Source organism: Chiloscyllium plagiosum, unplaced genomic scaffold, assembly GCF_037043375.1.
Source record: "Chiloscyllium plagiosum isolate Xiang-an unplaced genomic scaffold, Cpla_swu_hap1 HiC_scaffold_13, whole genome shotgun sequence".
NCBI classification, from domain to species: domain Eukaryota; kingdom Metazoa; phylum Chordata; class Chondrichthyes; order Orectolobiformes; family Hemiscylliidae; genus Chiloscyllium; species Chiloscyllium plagiosum.
This window is the reverse complement of record NW_028270151.1, coordinates 81,394,602-81,418,151: the sequence shown is the minus strand read 5'-3', so window position 1 is coordinate 81,418,151 and position 23,550 is coordinate 81,394,602. Positions and strand designations below refer to the sequence as shown.

The following is a 23,550-nucleotide window of genomic DNA, read 5'->3' as shown; positions in this document are numbered from 1 at the left end:
AAGACTTAGAACATAGGATATAGAACATTCCAGCACAGTACAGGCCCTTCAGCCCTCAGTGTCATGCCGACCTGTGGAACCAATGTGAAGCCCATCTAACCTACACTTTTTCCATTCTCATCCATATGTCTATCCAATGACCACTTAAAGTCAGCAAGTCTCCAACTGTTTGCAGGCAGTGCATTCCATGCCCCCTACTACTCTCTGAGTAAAGAAACTACCTCTGGTATCTGTCCTATATCTATCACTCCTCAATTTAAAGCTATGCCCCCTTGTGCTAGCCATCGCCATCCAAGGAAAAAGGGTCTCACTGTCCAACCTATCTAACCATCTGATTACCTTATACGTCTCAATTAACCTTCTTCGCCTCTCAACCTTCTTCTCCCTAATGAAAACAGCCTCAAGTCTCTCAGCCTTTCCTCGTAAGACCTTCCCTCTACACCAGGCAACATCCCAGTAAATCTCCTCTAAACCCTTTCCAAAGCTTCCACATCTTTCCAATAATGCAGTGACCAGAACTGTATGCAATACTTGGTTCTGGGGAGTGGCAGCCAAGATCTCATGATTTAGGCTACATGTCTCCACAAGAAGAAAGTGTAAACTATGATTAAAAATTCAATATTTGCCTACATAACAATAACTTTGCTTCAAAAGAGTTAGTTACATGGAGACAAGACAAGTTGCAATTGTTCTTCTTACAGTAGAGGCTGTTAGGGGTTAGTTTTAGTAGAGGGGTTCGAAACGTTTGATGGAGCGCAGGAGAAGAAACTGTTCACTTTGGCAGAAGAATTAGTAGCCAAAGGATATTAATGGAAGCTAGTTGACAACAGAACAGACAAGAATTATTTTCTCACTGAGCAGGCTGTTATGATGAGGATGCATTTCACAGTGGATCATAGCCTACAGTGTTGAAGCAGGCTGTTTGACCCATTGAGTCCACACTGATCTTGCAAAGACCATCCCCCTACCCTATCCCTGTAACCCTGCATTTCCCGTGGCTAATCCACCTAGCCTGCACATCTTTGGACCTTGGGAGAAAACCCATGCAGATGCGGGGAGAATGTGCAAACTCCACATAAAGTGGACTCAAATCCGAACCCATTGTGCTGTGACGCAGCAGTGTTAGCCATTGAGCCTCCCAAGGGAGGTGGATTTATACTTGAGAAAACAAAATATTCAGGATGATGGTAATACAGTGGGGCAAATGGGATTATTTTTACTGCCCTTTTACCAAGCTGGTACTGTACTGATGGCCAAACATCTGTACCAGAAGATTTTATTAACCTTTTTTGTGTATTCATTCACGGGAATGAGGGCATCACTGGCTGGGCCAGCATTTATTGCCCATCCCTAACTAGAGGCAACCACATTGCTGTGGGTCTTAAGTCAGATGTAGGCCAGACCAGGTAAGGATGGCGGTTTCCTTCCTCAAAGGACATTAATGAACCAGATGGTTTTTTCCGACAATTGACAATGGATTTATGGTCATCAGACTCTTAATTCCAGAAGTTTTATTGAATTCTAAACTCTACAACTTGCCATGGTGGGATTTGAACCTGGCTCCATAGAACATTACCTGGGTCTCTGGATTAATAGCACAGCAATAATATCACTGTGCCATCTCCTCCCTGATAACCTACAAAAGATGTGTCAGCCAGAGATCACTTTGAGATATCTTAACGATGTAATTATTCAGTATTGAATGTTGATTTCTTATTCTTTTCAATACTTTTCAGCAGCTTTTTAGTCAAATGTGCCATGGGCTTGCCTCAAACTGGCTGGAAACCACAGATGTTTCTCAGCGCTATGTCAACCAATGAGGTGGAACACACCAGGTTTGTTACCCAGTCAATGGAAACATCGTAGACTGATGCTTTGATGTGACTGATCAACTTGGTGACTAGCAACCAGACTTCTTAATTCTTAAATCATTGCTGGATCTCCTTCAGGACTGTACAGTCTATGATACCAATGGATCAAGAAATGGCTTACACCATGCCCTGCTGATAAATGAGCTACTGGTTTGTTTATCCTCACTAACCAGCAAGGTAGTCTGCTCTGAGTAACCTCATCTCAGTCAGGCCTCTGGGTTAGGGGTGTGATCAGCGATTACTGTTGCGATTTACCTACTGATTTCTGTTAGGGATGAGGATGTCTTTATACAGTCTCAGGTACATCCACAGCACACCACGTTCATGGAGGGCAATCGGCTGTGGGGGAGAAGGTCCTAATCCAAACTGTGTATTACCACATACCCTTGGCACACATGCTAACCTGTTTACATACATGGAGAAACAATGGATATGCCATGCTAGTAATAGACTCATCAGTAATGGCGTTTCAAATGCTCCTCCATGTTGGTGCCACTCAAATCACCACAATACGATCTGTCTCAATTTGCCTTACAAACACGTGTACAATTTAAGAGCAGAGATAGACCATTCAGCCTCTCTAACCTGCTCCTCTATTCAATGAGATCAAGCCTGATCTATGCGTGTTTTGAATTCTACATTTCCATTGGTTCAAATTATAAATGCAGGTCTCTTGAAAACTCAAACAGAACAGCTCCAGAGTTGCAGGTGACGCTGTTTGGACTTTGCTTAACAAGTTAGCTAAGTACCCCTCTCGACTCTACTTTGATCTCACCCCACTCTTGTTTCCTCCGCTCTTTCCTATTTTGTTGTTACAGTTGACAGTGCTTGTAACTTGTTAATTAAGTGAATTAATAAATTGATATTGTGTTCTAAAAATAAAAACACGGTTGAGTCTTTCTTCAGTAGGATATTGGTCTTTGGACAGGGAAAGGGCTCAAAAGGGCAAGGACGTTTGTAATACACCACAGATTTACAACAAAATCCTTCTAATTTGGAAAGTCTTTTGCTCACTAACATGATTGAGACATCAGTGTAAAAAATGTCATCTTTCCTGATAATCTCCTCTGATTCCTTTGGCTAGCAAGATCTATCCATCTGTCTTAAATATTCCTTCTATACTGTCAATGCTGTCCGACGTTGTCTAACACTTCTGCCTGGGGCGAGTTTTCCAATGAAAATAAATGAGGAGATGGCTCACTCCTGCTCGTCTTGCTGATGCCTAGAGCCTGTAACATCAGAAGCCGAGAGCCCCTAAAATTCATCATTCAACAAAACAGCCACTCAGCAAAAAAACAAACTGCATCATCAAGTACTCTCAGCTGTCTGATTACTTTTACTTACTTCGACACTTGATTCAAAATAATTTCTAGACATTCCGCACTTTGTGTCATAGCGTCATCCAGCATGGAAACAGATTCTTTGGTCCAACCATATTCCCAAACTAAACTAGTCCAACTTGCTTGATTAGCCCATATCCACCCAAACCTTTCCGTTTCATCAACTTATCCAAATGTCTTTTAAATGGTGTAACTGCACCTGCATCCACCACTTCCTCATTCCAAACACAAACCACTCCTGTGTAAAAAAAGTTGCCCCATATGTCCTTTTTAAAACTTTCTCCTCACACCTTAAAAATATGGCCCCCTAATTTTGCGCTCCCCCACCTCAGAAAAAAGATCTTTGCTATTCACCTTATCTGTATACCTATGGTTTTATAAATCTCCATAAGCTCACCCATCAACCTCTTATGCTCCAGTGCAAAAGATCCCAGCCTAATTTTATAACTCACCCTGGTATCTCTTTTCTGAACCCTCTCCAATTTAATTTTTCCTGCAGCATTGTGACCAGAACTGCACACAGTACTCCAGAACAGACCTCACCAACGTCCCGTACAACCTCAACCTGATGTCTCAACTCCCAAAGCACCAGTGATGCAAGGAAGGAAAGCCAAAATAATCTGCCAGAATTCCCGTACCACAATCTGATAGCGGTTGCTTGAAAGTTCATGAGGGTCAAGGTGCCCTACAAAAGCAAGGCTCTGCATCTTTAGGAGGGACGACGGAACAGTGAACGACCCAGATTTTTCCCAGAGTTGGGCCAACACCCCCAGATCCAGGATTCCTGCACCACTTCCATTTCTGATCATTCTATGGGTGCAGTAGCCTGCCTACTCCCAGTATTCACCACCCTGTCCTGCCAGCTCCATTGCTGAAGTGAGCAGTCCAGCTCCCACAACCCCTATTATTTTAGTGGGCCTGTTAATGGTTTAATGCCACTCAGAGGAGGCAGGACTCGGGGCACGGGGGGGGGGGGGGGGGGGGGAACCCAGACTCAAATGACGAACAAAAACAAAACCCCTGGCTCCTGAAATTCTTGCATTGAAATGCACAAGATGTGTTCTTTCCCTTTCTACAGTTATGCCACTTATACATTACATGCAGTTTTTAGTGTTGTGATTAATTGTACAATTTTGATCTGGAGAGGTAAATTGATCAGCATTACATAAGCACTAGAGTACTTTACTCATGGAAAATCTGTTGTTACACATTCAAAACTGAAGAAAATAGGCTTTGGTAATAGTCAATTGTCACAATCTGAAGTGATCTAAATTTTCACAGCTCAAGGACATTGTTGAGATTGGAAGCTTTGAGCTATAGGGAGAGGTTGAATAGACTGGGAATTTTTCCCTGGGGCTGAAGGGTGCCCTTTTAGAGGTTTGTAAAATCATGAGGGACATGGATAGGGTGAATAGCTAAGGTCTTTTCCCCAGGGTAGGGGAGTCCAAAACTAGAGGGTACAGGCTTAAGGTGAAAGGTTAAAGGTTTAAAAGGGATCTGAGGGGGATCACTATTTTCACGCAGAGAGTGGGTGCATGTATGGAATGAGCTGCCAGAGGAAGTGGTGGAGGCTGGTACAATTACAACATTCCAGCACATCTTTGGACTGTGGGATGAAACCAGAGCGCCTGGAGGAAACCACACAGACATGGGGAGAACGTGCAACAAACTCCACATGGACAGTTACCTGAGGTGGGAATCGAACCTGGGCCCCTGGCGCTGTGAGGCAGCAGTGCCAACCACTGAGCCATTGTGCTGCCTATTTCTTCAAGCAACAAATAAATGTGACTTATCCAGCACCATCCTCACCTCCAGAAAAAAAAATCCAAAAATTAAGTACGCCATAAACTGCTCTCTCATGGCTCCAGGGAAAAGTTTCTCTCAGAGATGGGAGAGCTGAGAGGACATTCCATCAAGATGTTTAGAACAAGGATGATTTAGACAAATACATTCAGAAAAGCAGCTTCCACCGATGTAATGGTCAAGGACCAGAGGACACTGATTGAACGAGTCTGAACAACGGGTGGGGGAGTTGGAGTGACTTGTTCTTCAAGCGGGCAGGCGCACACACACAATGACCTCTTTCTGCACTGTGACCATTTGATGGTAAATTCTTTTCTTTTCAAACCATCCCACCTGATCTTCCCCAACCACCCCTCAAACGATTAATTCTACAACCATTTGTAGTTCCCTGGCCCTTCAGCCAATTGGCCAAACACCTTACGTCAGCCAAGACAGTGAGCTCAAACATGGAAGATATCAGAGAGCTGAGACCAGACAAGTTGCCATTGAATGGTCACATTTTCCCCACAGATTCATGGAGGAGTGACACGATGCAGGATGCTTTGCTGATTTCTCTCCTCCCTGCGGTTGCCCCAACTGGGATCAGAAAATTCCACTGGGAATCAAACCTGGGCCATTTCCTGACCTTTAGCACTCATTACCGCACTGTGCAATACATTTACCCAACAGCACATCAGTCAGGCTTAGAAGGATCAAGTGAGCTTATAATAAGCTATGCAGCTCCATGCATTTCAAACATGCATCCAAATCGACAGAAACAATCCTCTGTCGTAGGCCTCAAGCTATTCAGGATGTTTTCTAACAATGCTGCCAGCTCCTGCACAGACTTGCTGAGATAGTTTAATATGTTAAAAAAAAAATAGCGTTTGAAAGGCGCTACCATCTGATGAAAGGAAATTCAAAGCAGATCTTCAAGGAAAAATGAGAGGAGGAAGAAAGGAATTCCGCCCTCTGACAAGGAGCCCTTTCTTCTCCATCCAGCTGGTTAATTGGGGCTGACAAAACGTCAAGCGTCAATCTTCAGGGAGATGCGAGGATGTGGGGGTGAAGCCAACAGTAGCAGCGCTAGGAGAAATGGATCAAGATCAAACCTCAACTTCAGACAGGCGATGGGTGAGCAACACTAAATCACTTTTCTACCAGATCATGATTACACCACTCAATGCCAGGCAAAATTATGACACAAGCTAAAAGCCAGAAAATCACTTGCTGATTGATTTCTACCTCCCACCACAGGGAGGTGAGGGAAGCTAACTTGCTATTTGCCTTTGGCTCTACCCAATACTGCTATGGGTTTGTTAGCTTGTTATTTAGTCTGAAGACATGTGAAAAGCCCCCTACAAACTGATAAAAGGCTTCAAAGGCTTGCTCAGACATACCTCCTGTCTGTGAACCTACTTGATATAACAGTCATACAGAGAGGTGCTGTGCAACTCTCAGTCCTGTCCCTTGTCTGAGTTAGCAGTTTTCTATTGTGGAGGCCAGGACTGTGGGGTCCTGTCAATGGATGCAGTTTCAAAGATCCTTGTGCAGGAAAACAAAGATGACAATGAAAGAACATTGGTGCACAGTTAGCCTCAGGGTCATGCCATGATATATAGCCCCAGCCGTAGTGTGTGTTGGAAAAAATAAAGAAACGTGTGTTTATAATGGTGCCATTTGGAATCTTTTTGGGTGTTTAAGGTGAGAGATTGGTGCCAAACAAGCAGGCTGCTTCTTTCTGGATGGTGTCAAACTTCTAGAGTGTTGTTGGAGCTGCACCCATCCAGGTAAGTGAGGAACATTCCATCACACTCTGGACTTGTGCTATGTAGATAGCGGGCAGGCTGCGGTGAGTCTTTCACCACACAATGTCCATTCATTGGCAAGTTTTAGTAGCCATAGGCATTTGTAGAGTTTGAACAATTGAGTTTCTGGCCACCCTTTCAATCCTCAAGGAATCTGATGGTGAAGCATTTGATGACAGTAATAACTCTGAATATCAAGGGAGGATTGGTTTAAATTCAGTATCACTAGAGAGGATCATTGCCCAATGTGGCATGAATGTAATTTGTCACTTTGCTCAGGTCTTGCTGCAAATAGGCACTCCATCCTTTATTACCTGCATACCAAATTGCATCTACCTCTTCTACACCTACGTGCAGTAGATGCAAAACCTGAAGATATCCCCTCTCAAATTTTATCCTTCCGGTCACACATGGCAGTATTTTAAATTGACAGGGCGGGTTGGAATCACAGAAACCCCACAGTGTGGAAGCAAGTCATTTTCCCCATCGAGTCCACACGCACCCGCTGAAGAGCATCTCACCCAAACCCACCCTATCCCTGCAAACTTGCATTCTCTATGGCTAATCCACTTAGCCTGCACATCCCAATGCAGCAATTTAGCATGGCTATTCCACCTAACCTGCACACCTTTGGACTGTGGGAAGACATCTATGCAGACAGGGGGGAGAATGTGCAAACTCTACACACAATCACCTGAAGGTGGAATTGAACCCAGGTCCCCAGCACTGTGCCACTGTGGGGAAAAAAAAGAAACAAGTGGGAATCTAGGCTATACTAAGAGACACAAATGGCACAAAGTGAGGAAGTTATGTTAAACCTTTCAAAATCACTGGATAGATCTCTTCAGCAACAGTGCTGTCACCACAGTTTAGTAAGAGGTCAAGGTCTGAAAATAGGTATAAAATAGTGCCAAAGATAAGGGAATGGTTAGAGGATCTGAAGAAGCTGGGTTTAATAGAAGCCTTTCAAGTTATAAATACTTACATTAGATTAGATTACATTAGATTACATTACAGTGTGGAAACAGGCCCTTCGGCCCAACAAGTCCACACCGACCCACCGAAGCGCAACCCACCCATACCTCTACATTTCGCCCTTACCTAACACTATGGGCAATTTAGCATGGCCAATTCACCTGACCTGCACATCTTTGAACTGTGGGAGGAAACCGGAGCACCCGGAGGAAACCCACGCAGACACGGGGAGAATGTGCAAACTCCACACAGTCGCCTGAGGCGGGAATTGAAGCCGGCACTCCGGCACTGTGAAGCAGCAGTGAGATAGTGAGAAACTATTAGTATCGGTGTGAGGATCACTAATCAGAGGATACAGGTGAAAATGAAGCTATGCAGATTTTTTTTATAACCTAGAGTCCAGGTGGAAGATAGGTCAATAACACCTTTCAAAAGGAAATGGAAAAAATGCTCGAAACGGAAATGTTTGCAAGATGGGGCACAAGTAGGGGAATAAGGATAATGAAAACCCTTCCAAGGGGTTTGGTACAACCATGATTAATGTGATGGCATTCCTGGGCAGAGCACCATTCTGTGATTGCATGCTTCATGAACCCTAGCTTTCAGACGTTGTTGTGGTGTCTGCAGTTTTGCAGATCAACCTGTTTGCAAGGCGGGGTCAGCAATGTGTCCCTGCTGGAATTGACTGAGCAGGTAAATAAGGTGACTGCGACATTGTAATATATATTTGCAGTCCCACTTGATGACAGGTAACCAAGTCAGCACTGATATAACTTGCAGCTATTATAGAGCTCAACTTGCTGAAATATGACTCGTTGTCTTCAATCAAAACTGAAGAGTAAACTCAGAACAGCCCATCACACGAGCTTGAAGAACGAGCTAACACTAATGAAAAGGACAGACTTTTCTTGGACTTGGTGATGAAAAAGCATGTCTTCAATTTCCTTTCATTGCAATAATGTCCCAACCAATCAAATGCCACTCTCGACTCCTGTTGGCATGCCTCAGCAATCATCCATAAATTAACAAAAGGTCACAAAATGATTTTTCACAAAGACTACGCCCCTTCAAAGTTTAGATGGGTGCATCAGGAAAAGGGTAGCGACAGTCAAATGAAAGATGTTAATGATAAGCCATGCATTAATATCAGTTAGCATTCACTAGATAGCAAAGGACAGTCACATCATCATCTTTCACAGGCAATCTTAACACAAGGGTCACCTGTCTTGTCAAGTGAATATTCAAAAGGATTTAGATTACATTAGATTCCCGACAGCGTGGAAACAGGCCCTTCGGTCCAACAAGTCCACACCGACCCTCCAAAGAGTAACTCACCCAGACCCATTTCCCTCTAACTAATGCAGCTAACACAATGGGCAATTTAGCACGGCCAATTCACCCGACCTGCATATCTTTGGACTGTGGGAGGAAACCGGAGCACCCAGAGGAAAACCATGCAGACACGGCGAGAATGTGCAAACTCCACACAATCAGTCACCCAAGGCTGGAATCGAACCTGGGACCCTGGTGCTGTGAGGCAGCAATGCTAACCACTGAGCCACTGTGCTGCCCATATTTCATGGCATTATTTAGAGGAGAGCCAAATGCGTTCTTGTTAAGGCTAATATAATGTGAGTAGTTTTGTGTATTCATAGATTGTGAACATCTGGACCAGCATGTATTGCCCACCTTAGTGACTTACTACACTATTACAGAGGGTAGTTGAGAGTCAAGCAGATTGATATGGGTCTGAAATCACATCTAGGACAGACCAGGTTGGGTCTGCAGATTTCCCTCCTGAAAAGCGTTCATGAACACATGGGTATTTACACCAGTTGAGAGTAGTCATCGTTAGATTGGATTTTTAATTCCAGGTTTGATTTTTCTTATTGAATTCAAATGTCACCATCAAGCATGATGACATTTGAACCCACGCTCCAAGAAATATCAGTCTGGGCTCCTGGATTACTCACCTAGTGACATTGCCACACCCTTCCCTTAATTGCTGATGTATATCATGTCTAACAATGACAACAACAGTCATGTGCAAAGAATGGAAATGTGTTGGCACAGGCTTGGAGGACCAAAGGACTTGTTCCTGTGCAGTTTTGTTCTTTGTTGGAAGAGTCGGTGTTAGTAAATACATCCAATTAAAGGTCACAGTGAAAACAGCAAATCGATCAACAGATGTTAACTTTCCTCACAATGTTCAGGCTCTGCATACTCCTGATCCAGGTATGTCCACAGACAACAGTAGAAGATTGAGTGTGAAGGCAGCGTTTGGTATGCTTTCCTTTATTGGTCAGAGTATGGAGTACAGGAGTTGGGAGGTCATGTTGCGGCTGTATACAGAACATTGGTTAGGCCACTTTTGGAATATTGTGTGCTATTGTGGTCTCCTGCCTATCAGAAGGATGTTGTGAAACTTGAAAGGGTTCAGAAAAGCTTTTCAAGGATGTTGCCAGGGTTGGAGGATTTGAGCTATAGGGAGAGGTTGAATAGGTTAGGGCTGTTTTCCCTGGAGCAATCAAGGCTGAGAGGTGACCTTACAGATGTTTATAAAATCATGAGGGGCATGGATACGATAAATAGACAAAGTCTAGGGGAGTCCAGAACTCAATGGCAGAGATTTAGGGCGAGAGGGGAAAGATATAAAAGAGACCCAAGGGGCAACGTTTTCAAGCAGAGCGTGGTATGTGTATGGAATGAGCTGCCAGAGGAAGTGGTGGAGGCCGGTACAATTGCAACATTTAAAAGTATTCTGGATGAGTTTATGAATAGGAAGGGTTTGGAGGGATATGGGTCGGGGTTCTGGCAGGTAGGACTAGATCTGGGTTGGGATATCTGGTCAGCATGGACAAGTTGGACCGAAAGGTCTGCTTCCATGCTGTACATCTCCATGACTCTATGAATGCAAATGCTGGAGATCAGAGTCAAAATGTGTGGTGCTGGAAAAGCACAGCCAGTCAGGCAGCATCCAAGGAGCAGGAGAATCGACGTATCAGGCATAAACATTCCTGATGAAGGGCTTATGCTCCCTGACCTGCTGTGCTTTTCCAGCGCCACACTTCCTAACAACAGCAGAAGTGAGTCAGAATTACACCACCCAGACTAAACACCTTTTGAAGTGTTTGAGAACGAGAGTGAGAGTGAGAGAGTGTTTGTGTGTTGTGTGGGCATGTGTGCATGAGAGAGAGATAGCATGTGTGTGAGTGAGAGAGTAAGAGAGAGCGAGAGAGCGAGAGAGAGAGAGAGAGAGAGAAAGAAAGAAAAAGAGTGAGAGAGTGGCAAGGGGGAAAAGAGTGTAGAGCATCTAGCCATTTATTTCATTTACTCTGTGTCAAAATTAGCTCCCACTTCTACTATTTAGAACAATAACTGCATTTTGAAAGTAATTCGTTAACTGTGAAGTGTTTTGTAACACCTTATGGACCTCAACAGCATCTATGGCAATACAGGAAGTTCACCCATGAACTGGACAGGGTCAAAAAGCAGCAAATTGTTAATAATTTGCGAGACTTCACCTCCCCCTCCATTCCCCAGGCTCCCTGCCTCATCTCCATATGGATTAAGGTGTTAGCCTTCTGAGAAAGAGGAGTAAGGTTCAACATCAGCCCACATGTATTTGGCCTCCAGGTCAGTGTGTTGTACACAGGAACAGAATGCTAACAGAAGCTAGAGTGTGTAGAGTGGCTCTTTCTTCCTTAACAATATTAAACACTCAAAAGCTGTCCATAATATGAGCTCAGGTCATTTAATGCGAATTTGTTCAAAGCATTAAATTCCACATCGATCTGAGCTGCCGACAAGTTGGATTGGTTTACAGACAGGAACGCATTGACCTACCCAAGATTGATGCTTTGATAGCTCTGATAGAGACCTCCCCAAATGATCACATTCACCTGTAGGATTTTGTGTGAATTTATTCAGTTTTCAGTTGTTTGCTTTCACTTTCCACAACATTAGCCTCGAAGAGGTTCAGAAGCCAAAGTTATTGGATCACCTTGTCCATACATTGTGTTTCACCCTGACACTGAATAAAATGGAGCAAGGTGAACCCAAATTTCTGCCTTGAATGGTTTGGATTTAGCTCGTCTTCCTCACGATATGGAGCAGTGGTGGGGGAAAGAGAAGTGCTATAACTCTAATCAGTGTGGGAGAGCATGGCTCAGGGAGAAAAAACATCACTAAGAGTTCCCATTCTAAAGACTGGTAGAACATTATTGCACATCAATATCTCAAAAGAAAAGCAAGGGGGGGAAATATTAAACATTCCAACAGTTTTAACAATCTCAATTTCATTTCCTTTCTCCAGCGAGACATTTATAATATCTTGTATATGCTGCATCAGAAATAGCTCATATAATAGACTGAGCAGTCCACCTACTCTAACCTTTTACCAACTGGAAAAGCATTCCTCGGAAATAATAGCATCACACAGCATGGAAACAGACCCTTCGGTCCAATTAATGTCACCCATTTCTCATGAACTGGGTTGAGATTGAAACTTCACTTGAGCTTCTTATTGACAACAGAGGAAAGGAGTTGGCTTGATATATCTTGGCTCATGGCTTTGGAATGGACCTTACATCCAAGAACGAACACCGATTTCCGATGTGAAACAAAAGTCTCCAAATATTGGAACAGCAAATCCTCAGTGTGCCATCCTTCCACATTCACTCATGGTATTGTACCTTTGTTGTCATGTTTGCACACTGGATGCCAACTTTGAAACAGCGTGAGCCAATAACTATGAATGCTTTGTTTTCTTGCTGTGATGAAAGCACATCATTCGGCTGGCCCAATCCTGGCTATTCAACGTCCAAGTACCACTGAGCAAACTCATTGAAATGGCAGAGTTGTGCAATCCACCCATTACTGGCTGATAACAGAAAGCTTCTGCTCTGTGCAGGTGCAAGTATGACAGGCAAACCTTAACAACCAAGTGTCCAGAAGTATTTCAAAGCTTTTTTTTAAAAAACATGAAAGCAGGAACATACAGCAAGTTAGTTCATGTACACTCAAAAAGAACCAAAAAGAATCCCCAAACAGAACATTAAAAATTATACAAATCACTTGAACTGCTTGATTAAGTTCCAGTAAGTCATTCCCTCCAGGTATCTGTTATTCTATACATAAATCACTTAAGCTGTTTGATTAGATTCCCATATGGAAACCCCTCTCGGTAACCAGTGCTCAAGGAATAAATAATTCAAACCTCTTGTGCACAACTCATTCCAACTTATCCAATATTTTACATGTGACTTCAGCTCAGTGGTAGTCTTCTTGCTCTTAAGCCCAGATATATGCATTGGAGGCAGTCTGAAAAAAAAAAGGCTGATACCAGGGTTGAAGGGAGTGTCTTATGTGGACGGGTAGATTAGATTGGTCCTATGTTGGAATATAGGAAAACGAGAGGTGACCTCATTAAAACATACAGGGTTCTTAAGATGACTTGAAAAGGGGAGATGCGAAAAAGTTGCTTCTTCTTGTGAGAGTGTCTAGGACCAGAGGGTATAGTCCCAGAATAAGAAGCCACACACTTACAGAAATGAGGAGGAATCTTTTCTCTCAGAGGATGGTGAACCTGTGGAATTCTTTATGGTTGAAGTTGGGTCATCACATAAATGCAAGGTTGAAAGAAACATTTTTAATCAGTAAGGAAATCAAGGATTATGAAGAAAAGTGAATTTGAGGATTATCAGCCATTGAATGATGGAACAGACTAGATGGGTTGAATGGTCTCCATCTGCCCCTATATCTCATGGCCTCATGGTCTCATCCAAGTATTCTGGGTTGAATCTGAGCAGCTCCTTCCTCCCTGCATGCCACTTCACACCCCCCTTTCCCTTTCCCCCCCCCCCCCCCCCCCATGACTCTACTCCCATTCGGCTTTGCCCTAGATCATGGGACAACCTGCAGGACATTGAGAACTTACTGTCGAAGCTGTTGTGTTGCGTCGTGAGCATCATCTGCACTGCATTGCTGGCATTCCTCACCATTGCCTCGAATTCACTGAGACTCCTTTTGGCCAAGTTGTCCTCCATTTCGCTCGTGCAGCAGGTGTAACCCTGTGGGCAGATCCGCAGGTGCTCTCCTGAAACACAACATACATCCAAATGTGAGAATGAAGCTTGATAGTGTTATGGACCAGACCAAACCCCCTAAAAAATTAAGAAGATAGCCTAGACTTTAACTTTTTCTTATTTAAAAGGTAAGTGTAAGGCATTGCATTCCATTGGTTAAACTACCAGCCTTGAAGCAAAACACACTATATTAATTCACTTAAGTTAAAATACAACACAAGAAAGAAGAAATTAAAATCACAACTCTATTGGAAAACCTAAAGAATAACAGATTATTTAACTACCAAACAGGTAACCGTTCCAAAACAGCAACATCCCATAAACACACCCTTGCTAATGGCAAATTCAGTAAAAAGTAGATTGTCTCACATGCAATTCTGTAGTCCAGGAGGAAAAACATAGGGAAAACTCAGAGTGCAGGAGGGAAGAGACCTACTGCATCTTCCAAACTCAGCTTCAAGACCTCCGGCAACAACCGCTGTTGAAAAACTTAAACTAAAAGTCCTGGTTCTGTGGGAGCTTGACCCCACCGATTCAGGCTGCTTCTATTGTTCCAACATTTAAAAAAAAACAAGGCCTAACAAACTGTTTACTCTGTTAGAATCAAATAGACAGCATGGCACCTGTATCTTAAAACCTCTCTTCAAAAAATAACAGGACAAACTATACCTCTTAAAGCCACAATATTGTCATAGTGAAAAGGCTGAACCAATTAAAAGCCCTAGTCAAAGTATTTTCAAATTTTCCCAAAATGTAATCTTCTAATAGCCCACTGGAAGTGAAGGAATACTTAAAAGTTTTCTGTTTCCCAGGAACCCCTAGGGAAGCTTTGTCAATAGGTGTTCAAAATGATAAGGAGCTCTGAAAAAAATGATAGGGAGAAGTTGCTTCCACTGGAAGGAGCAGAGGGCAGGGTTTCAGATCATTGGCAAAAACCAACAGTGAGGGAGAGTCAGGAGACCTTTTTTTTGCAAAGAGACAATGAATGGTTCAAAATGTACTGCCTCAAAAAATGTCGGAAGCAGATTCAACAAAAAAAAATTCAAAGGGAATTTGATAAGAAGGAATATTTGTGAGGCATTTAAGGAATGAGGAAAGAGAGGGTAAGTGGGACAAACGAGATAGCCTTGAGCAAATATCTGAATAATTTGTGAAATGACATGGTAAGTGTTTCATTATGTTTCACGATCAATATAAACTTAAGGACACGTTTATGAAATCATCACGAAATTACAGCATGTTACCAGAAGGTCCAATAATCTCATACTCCATTTGAGCTCAGATCACTTGAAGCATGACATCGAGTCATGATATTAGAAGCATGCTGTTCTGTTGTAAATTATTAGCTTCATACTAGCCCAAATACTTTGTTTGCCTCAGCAATGTAATGGTTGTATTTATTAGCTAGTTGCAATAAGAATCTTTTGGATTCTTCTCTGTGACAACATGTGGGGCCAGTTTCTTATATTAGGGGTGATAACATGAACATTATCGCAATACATTTAACCCTATCAGAAGCAAATTCACACCAGTAACAGTAGCAAGGTAACTTTGGAACACTGTCTGCACCATTGGTGCTTTCTTCACATGTCTAGTAGATGAATTGATGTGTGTGTGACTGCCGTAGTTCATCAACAATTGGATTAATACTGCGTATTATGACAATCGTAAGAAGTTGAGTTAGATGCACTTTGGTCTCCTGTCAGTTAGTTACTCCTATGTTTCTACTTGCCATGCACTTGCTGAGTAGGAGAAAGTGAGCAATGCTGTTGCTGGAGATTAGAGTCGAGAGTGTGGTGCTGGAAAAGCACAGCAGGGCAGGCAGTATCTGAGGAGCAGGAGGATTGAGGTTTCAGGCAAGAGCCCTTCATCAGCAATGGGTAGGGCCTATTACACGATGCAATCCGACTCATTCAGCATCAAGAATTGAAAACAAACAGCTCACACATGGCTCCAATCCAACTGGTTTGGGAATCAGATTATTTTAGCTTTTGATTGGTGTGGAAATTTCCAAAATGCATATTTCAGCGCTCCATCTGAGGCTCCTCAATTACAAAAGACTATTGCTCTTCATCCAATCAGCTTCTCCCCTCTCCTCAAGCAACCCCAGCTAAGCTACCAAAGCACCAGTGGCCTATGGTAATTTCTCCAGTGGCTGTTTTGTTAGCTCTTTCAACAGGCATATTTAACATTAATGAGGAGCTATCTTTAACCACCTCTTCAAGCTAGGTGCTAAAATAATCATGGCACTTGGACTAACGCCCCATAGAAGATACAGTAGCATAGACAACCCTAATTTGTATGCTTCATGCAAACACTAGTTTCTGTTACTGAGCCATGGGCTACTTAACAATGTTCAGAACGTTGAATTTCCATCAGCAACAATTGGGCTACCCTAGTGCAGTGGGAAAAAGATACTTGACCTAAAAGCAAAATACTGAAGTTGCTGGGAAATGAAACAAACAGCAGGTCTGGCAGCATCTGCACAGATGGAAACACAGTTAATGGTTCAAGTCTGGCAAAACTTCAAGTTCTGAAAGCGAGACCAGAATGGAAACATTCTCTCTTCGCAGATAATGCCAGACTTGCTGAGTTTCCCCAGCATTGCCTGGGTAAAGACACTTTGCTGAAGATCACAGGTTCAACCCTGGACCTTGTCCATCTCATCCAGTGCAATCAGAGTTGTGAATGTGGACTGGCAAGGGAGAAAAGTCAGCTGCTCCCCCACTCCCGATTGTCAGACAGGTGACTCAAGCTGAAAGCACAAGTGAGAGGGGAACCCAAGCTCCCCTGTTGACAGTTCACCACCCTCTCCATGACCTGTTTCAAATACACTTTCTATTTACTCACATTGCCTATAGTTATACCAGACTGATTCCTGGGATGGCAGGACTGATGTTTGAAGAGAGACTGGATTAGTTATGCTAAAGTTCACTACAGTTTAGATGATTCTGGGGTGGGGTTCTCATAAAAGATATATAAAATTCTAACATTAGACAGGGTAACCACAGGAAGGATGTTCCTAATGACCAAGGAGTCCAGAAGTCAGGTCATAGTCTAAGGATACAGCATCGGCAATTAAGGATTGAAGAGAAATGTCTTCACCCAAAGAGTGGGAGCCTGTGGAATTCTCTGCCGCGGAAAATGGTTGAGGCCAAAATCATTGAACGCCTTCACGAAGGAATCGGATATAACTCCGAAGGCTAAACAAGGTCAAGGAGCATTTGTAGAAATCGGGAACAGGAATTTGAGTTGGATGATCAGCCTTGTCATACTGAATGGTGCAGCAGGCTCGAAGGGCCGAATGGCCTACTTTTACCCCCTATTTTTGATGTTTCCATGTCATGAAACTATCGTCATGCAGCACTGCCTGAAAGTTGTGGCTGGTGTGCATGTGGAGGAAAAGTACTTGATGCCAGGTCTGTGGTTCTCACTCCATCCACCTTAGAAGTGGAGGTCCAGGAGAAGTAGAAAATTTGCTCCTTAGCAAATCTATTGACTGTCAATCAGAAGGAATTCGGGCTACTTCAATTCAACATCTCAGCTCTACAAACATCTTTCTATGTGATAAACAGGATAGAGAATGTAAATACTAAAACATAACAGAATGCAATAACCTGAACCTATCAAGTCGCAACACCCATTGGGCCTGATTGATATGACAAATGCAGATGGAGGCACTGCTAGGTGGGAAGGTAGATTGGTGGGGGGGCAGATAGTACACAGCTCTACACATTGGCCGACAAGACTGATATAGCCCATAGCAACTGCCTCAGATCATCTGTGATGACAGGAACAAAGAGGAATTTATTGTCACATGTACTCATGGAAGTATAGCAAAGAGTATGTAAGTCGCCATCTTAGTTACCTAGGTACAGATTCTCGAATACAAATTCTTAAGGGAAAAGAAACAGAAAAATAAAATAAATAAAAAGTCCTTCAATAAATTAGACAAATAAATTAGACAAAATGAAAGAAATAAGAGTTCGGAATGATCGTCCTACTAATCCAGACCATGCCAGACTTCACCTCATGGCCAGGAATAGAGTCCACGCTGAGGCTGAGAGCCCGCGCTGCCTCACACCGCGGACGTTGCTGATGCCGCACGAGGAAGGGAGGTCAAAAGAAACATTTTTTAAAATGCAAAAAGACAGAGGGAAACAAGAAAAGAGACAGATGGAGAGGGTGAGCTCCAGCTCAGGAATCTGACTCCACTGCCACCTTGGACAGCCGACCAAGAGATTTTACTGTGTAGTCTCCAAGCCAGAAGCTTTAAAATTCTTTGATGGGTGCATTCGTTGCCCATTTCATAGGGCAGTGAAGAGTCACGTGTAGGTCAGACCAGGTTAGAAGAGTCCTTCACTAAAAGGACATTAGTAAGCCAGATGGGGTTTTGTGATGATCAATGTTTGTTTCATGGTCATCATCACAGAGAGTCATAAATGCAGAATGGCAAGCGCAGTAATTGAATTTAAAATCCCCCAGCTACCCTGAAGGGATTCAAACTTGTGTCTCCAGAGCATAATGCTGGGATGACGAGTCCAGTGACATTACTATGGTCCCCCTGAAGACTTAGATTCTAATCACACTCTCCAGAGGTGAGTACTTAATCCAGGCTCCATTACAGTGGTGAGGCAGTGCAATGTTCATTCACAAACTCAGTCAGTGAGGGATTGTACAGAAGACAACCTTTACACATTTGGATATTTATTTGCAGTTACACATTCCAAGCATAAACATAAGACCATAAGATGTTGGAGCAGGACTAAGCCATTCAGCTCATTGATCCTGTTCCACCATTCAATGAAGCCATAGCTGATTTGACAATCCTCAACTCCACCTTTAGCCTTTTCCCCACTACTGCAGATTCCTCTATTGTTTAAAACTCTGTCTATCTCATCCCTGAATACAAATAATTACTTAGCATCTTCCTTCCTCTGGAATAAAGAATCCCATTGATTCATTAGCCTCAAAGAACAAATTCCCCCTCATTTCTATCTTAAATGGGTGACCCCTTACCCTCAGATGATGCTCCCTGGTCTCAGACTCTCCAATAAGCAGAAATAACCTTCCCACTTTTACTCTGGCAAGTCACCCAAGAATCTTGGATGTTTCAATAGTGTTGTCTCTCATTCTTCTAAATTCTATTGAGTACAGGCCCAACATTCTTAACCTCTCCTCATAAGACAGTCCCAACAAGCTAGGGATCAGCCGAGTGAAGCTTCTCTGGACTGCCTCCAATGCCAGTTAGATCTTTCCTTAGATAAGGAGCCCAAAGCTGTTCAGTGGATTCTAGATGTGCTCTAACTAATGCCTTGTATAGATTTAGCAGAACCTCCCTACTTTTATACTCCATTCCCTTTGATGTAAAGGCCAACATTCCATTTGCCTTCCCCTATACCTACTCGCTAGCTTTTTATGTAAGAGGACTCCCAAATCACTCTGTGCTGTAGCTTTCTGCAGTCTTTCTCCATGTAAATAATACTCAGCTCTAATATCCCTGTGAAAGCACACAACATGACATCTCCCCACATTATATTCCATCTGTCAAAACCTTTGGTAATCTTAACCCTACAGTTTTAGTCCATGTCTATTTGTAGGGGCTCAGTGAATCCCAGGTTAATCCCCATACAATTTACCAGAAGTAACTTAGATATTTTTCATCAACCTGTTCAGATATGTTAGGACCCACTTCTGGAGCAGGTGGGACTTGAACCCAGGCCTCCTGGCCTAGAGCGAGGGACACTACTGTTGCATAACAAGAGCTCGAACAGAAGTAATCTACAATTGTGTGCAACATTTCTTCAGATGCCAAATGTTGATTTGATTTGATTTACCAGAGTCTTGTGCACCTAAGTACAGTGAAAAACTTTGTTTTGCAAGCAGTACAGGCAGATCATAGCAAAACAAGGGCATAGAGCTGAAAGAGTGCTTAGACAGAGTCAGGTATGTAGGTTACACTGCACACGAGGGTGCTAAAAGCAAGATCAACATTACTTGAAGTTAGAGAGATCTATTCATCAGTCTAATAACAGCAGGAGAGAAGCTGCTCTTCAACCTGCTGGTGCGCGCGTTCAAACCTCTGTATTTTCTGCCTGATGGAAGTGAGCGTTACAAGGGTCAGAGGAGTCTTTGATCATGTTGGCAACAAGACATGCAAATGGAGTCCATGGATGGGAGGTTGGCTTTTGTGATGGGCTGTGCACGCAGCCTTCTGTAGCTCCCTACAGTCCTGGGCAGAGCAGTTGCTGCACCAGGCTGTTATGCACCCGGATAGTATGTTTTCCATGGTGCATCTGTAAAAGTTGGCGAGGGTCCTTATGGATATGCTGAATTTCCTGAGCTGCGTGAGGAAGAAGAGGGGCTGTTGAGATGTTGAACAGAAAACGAACCTACCCTCTCAGGTAGATGCAAAACATCTCATGGCACTCTTTCGGGGAGGAAAAGGGGAATCCTTCTCACTAGCCTATCCTACAGGAATTCCACAATCTGAATTACTGCAAAGGATTATCTGCGTATTATCTCATTGCTCTTTGTAGGAGCTTGCTGTGCACAAATTAGCAACTATGGTCTTCATATTACAACACAGACTGCATTTCAAAAGTACTTCAACATTGCGACATCATGAAAGGCATGGTCCAAACATAATTGTCTTTTCTGTTTTTCCTTTAAATAAAGAGAATAAAGGGTCTCATGTGGTTGGAACTGTGCCATGATTTAATCTAATGTGGAATGTCAAATAGCTGAAAATGGGGGAGGGGGAGAATGATAGCAAGTGGGAGAATATGGGGGCCACTAACTTGTTTGTCTCCTTCCACCCCATCTTCCCCTCTGAGAGAGATTACACATTCTTCTTACAACACACACTGTCTCTGTGTGAACTTGATACAACTCAGAGGTAAGTGCAGTAGTTCCAACTCGCCGTTGTGATGTTTCGCTGCTCAGCCTTTTGTCCTCTATCTCAGGCCTAGCTCGCAACATGGGCTTGGAAGGCTGAGCGATATTCAAAACGCTGAATGGTGCTTACACTGGGATGGGCTCAGAAATGACCTCGTAACACATTTGCAAAGGTTAAGCATGAATGGCGAGGGTGATGAATAATAGGACACGAACTCACGAAGGTTAGCATGTTATCTAAAGAGAGGGAGCGACATTTCCAGCTTCTATTTTTAAACCGTGGAAAGAGTTATTATTAACACAACCAGCCATTTCTTTCTCCATTGCTGTTCATTTCTTCTTTGTTAAATTATAGCTTTGAATGTTGAATTGTGCTGACAGGTGAAGCTTTACAACAAGTCAGCCACTTCAGCATTTGGTAAAGGGAATGTAATTAGCATCAATAAAGGTCGTCATTAACCCTGGTGCTGAGAGATTGAGTGTCTCACTTTTAGCCTCATTACATCAACAGTGTTAACTTTTTCCAAGTCTGTCTCCCCAATGAAGTCATCAGCAAAGTCTCTTTGTGTATATAGTACAAACAAAGAACTTGCATTTATATAACGCCTTTCAGAACCTCAGAACTTCCCAAATACTTGACAACAAATGAAATTTGTGTCATTGTAAAAGTAGAGAACATGGTACTTAATGCACGTGCAGCAACATCCCAGCAACAGCAATGTGAGATTAATAGATTTTTTTTTAAATGATGGTGAATGAGTGGTAAATATTGACCTGGTCTCTAAGCAGCACTCCTTATTGTTCTTACTCAAAGCAATGCCTTGGGATATTTTACATCTAGGTGAAGGGTGGACATGGATTGATGCAAACGTTCCTTTAGTTCAAGTAACATTGATAAAAACAATGAGAATATCTCGTCATTATGGCATTGCTACATGTGTGAGCTTGCTGAATGAACACTGGTTGCAATACTTCCCATGTTCTAACAGTAAGGAGCCTTCAAACATATTTCATTGGCAATGAAGTGCTTAAGGATTGATTAAAAAAAGGTTAAAGATTCAATTTAAATGCAAGTCCATCTATCCTTTTGTATCTACTAATTACTAACTTTTTGTTCCTGTATCGCCATTTTGATCTTTTTAAATGTACTCAGTTCTGATATAATGTCCCTGACGGTTCATAATGGTTTAGCCTAATGTATAAGTGCTGATCACAGGATTTCAGCATCTTCTGTATAGCCAGTCTGCCATATGCATTGGTTATAGTGCAATAGCACCACGTTAGAGAGTACGAAAACAGACCCTTTTGGTCCAACCCGTCCATGCCAACCAGATATCCTAAAATAATCTAGTCCTATTTGTCAGCATTTGGCCCATATCCTTCTAAACCTGCCCTTCACATCCACATGCACTTTAAATGTTGAAATTGTACCAGCCTCCAACACCCCCTCTGGCAGCTTATTCCATACACTCACCACCCTCTGCATGTAAAAGTTCTTCCTTTTATATCTTTTCCCTCCTCATCTTAAATCTATGCCTCTAGTTTTGGACTCCCCTACCTGGGGAAAAACTTTGCCTATTTATCCTGTCCATGGCCCCTCATGATTTTATAAACCTCGATTAGGTCATCCCTCAGCGTCTGAATATCCAGGGAAAACAGCCCCAGCCTATTCAGTCTCTCTTTGTAGCTCAGACCCTCCAACCCTGGCAACATCCTTGTAAATCTTTTCTGCACCCTTTCAAGTTTCACAACATCATTCCTACAGCAGGGAGACCAGAATTGAAAGCAGCATTCCAAAAGAGGTCTAACCAATGAGCTGTATAGCCACAGCATGACCTCCCTACTCTAATAGTCCCGAGTGTGATGCTGGAAAAGCACTGAGAGCAAGAGAATCAACGTTTTGGCCATAAGGCCTTCATCAGGGCTCATGCCCAAAATGTTGATTCTCCTGCTCCTCAGATGCTGCTTGACCTGCTGTGCTTTTCCAGTACCATACAGTGATCTCCAGCATCTGCACTTTCTTCAACTCTTCCCTACTCCTACGCTCAATGCACTGTGGGTGAAGACAATTTGACTTTAAGCAAATGCCACTTGCCTCTGTTGCGTTGTCAGAAAGGTGCAAAGATTAAGAGTGAAGTTACACTTTCATACTGGTGGCATCAGCCAGCCTCAGTCCTTCTTGTCTGGCTGAGCTGGGCTGATATAAAAATGTGCGTGATTAATGTCTCATTAGTTGCTACTCAACTGAGTGCCCAGAGGGATCATAACCTCCACAGCACACATCCATTCCACCTTAGTTGACATCATGGACACATGTAAAGTGTCAAGCAGAATACACAGAAAGATGGCAATCCGATTCCCAGCGTTATGAGAAAAGACCAGGCAAACTTCAAATATACCATTTTGAAGTTAGAACAATTCAGTAGAATCGATCCACATCCAAATGCATCAAGACTTGGACAAATTAATGGATTTTGACTGTAATAATAATACCCATCTCCAAGAAGAGAGAATCCAAACACCTCCCCTTGACATTCAATGGCATTGCAAATGATCAATGTCCTCGTGGGGGTTACCATTGACCAGAAGCTAACTGGACCATCTATTGAAATACTGCGTCTACAAGAGCAGGTCTAAGGCTGGGAGTAGGGGATGGTGGAATTAGGATATTGAGTTCAACGGTCAGCGATAATCGGACTGAATGGTGAAGCAGGCCTGAGGGGTCTTCTAAGTTTATATGCTGCAGATAGATACAGTCTGCAAGGCTACATCCGAAAATTGGTGTGGAAGG

At 43.0% G+C, this 23,550-nt stretch overlaps 1 protein-coding gene across 1 annotated transcript in view; it reads right to left on the bottom strand.

Moving 5' to 3' along the window:
* The window catches only part of LOC122555733 (glypican-1-like), a 198,292-nt gene that overhangs the window by 102,175 nt on the left and 72,567 nt on the right, over positions 1–23,550 (bottom strand). Inside the window, exon 2 of the mRNA XM_043701793.2 lies at positions 13,715–13,873. Within this exon, the coding sequence (XP_043557728.1) occupies positions 13,715–13,873 (159 nt within the window). The remainder of the gene's footprint in view (positions 1–13,714; positions 13,874–23,550) is intronic.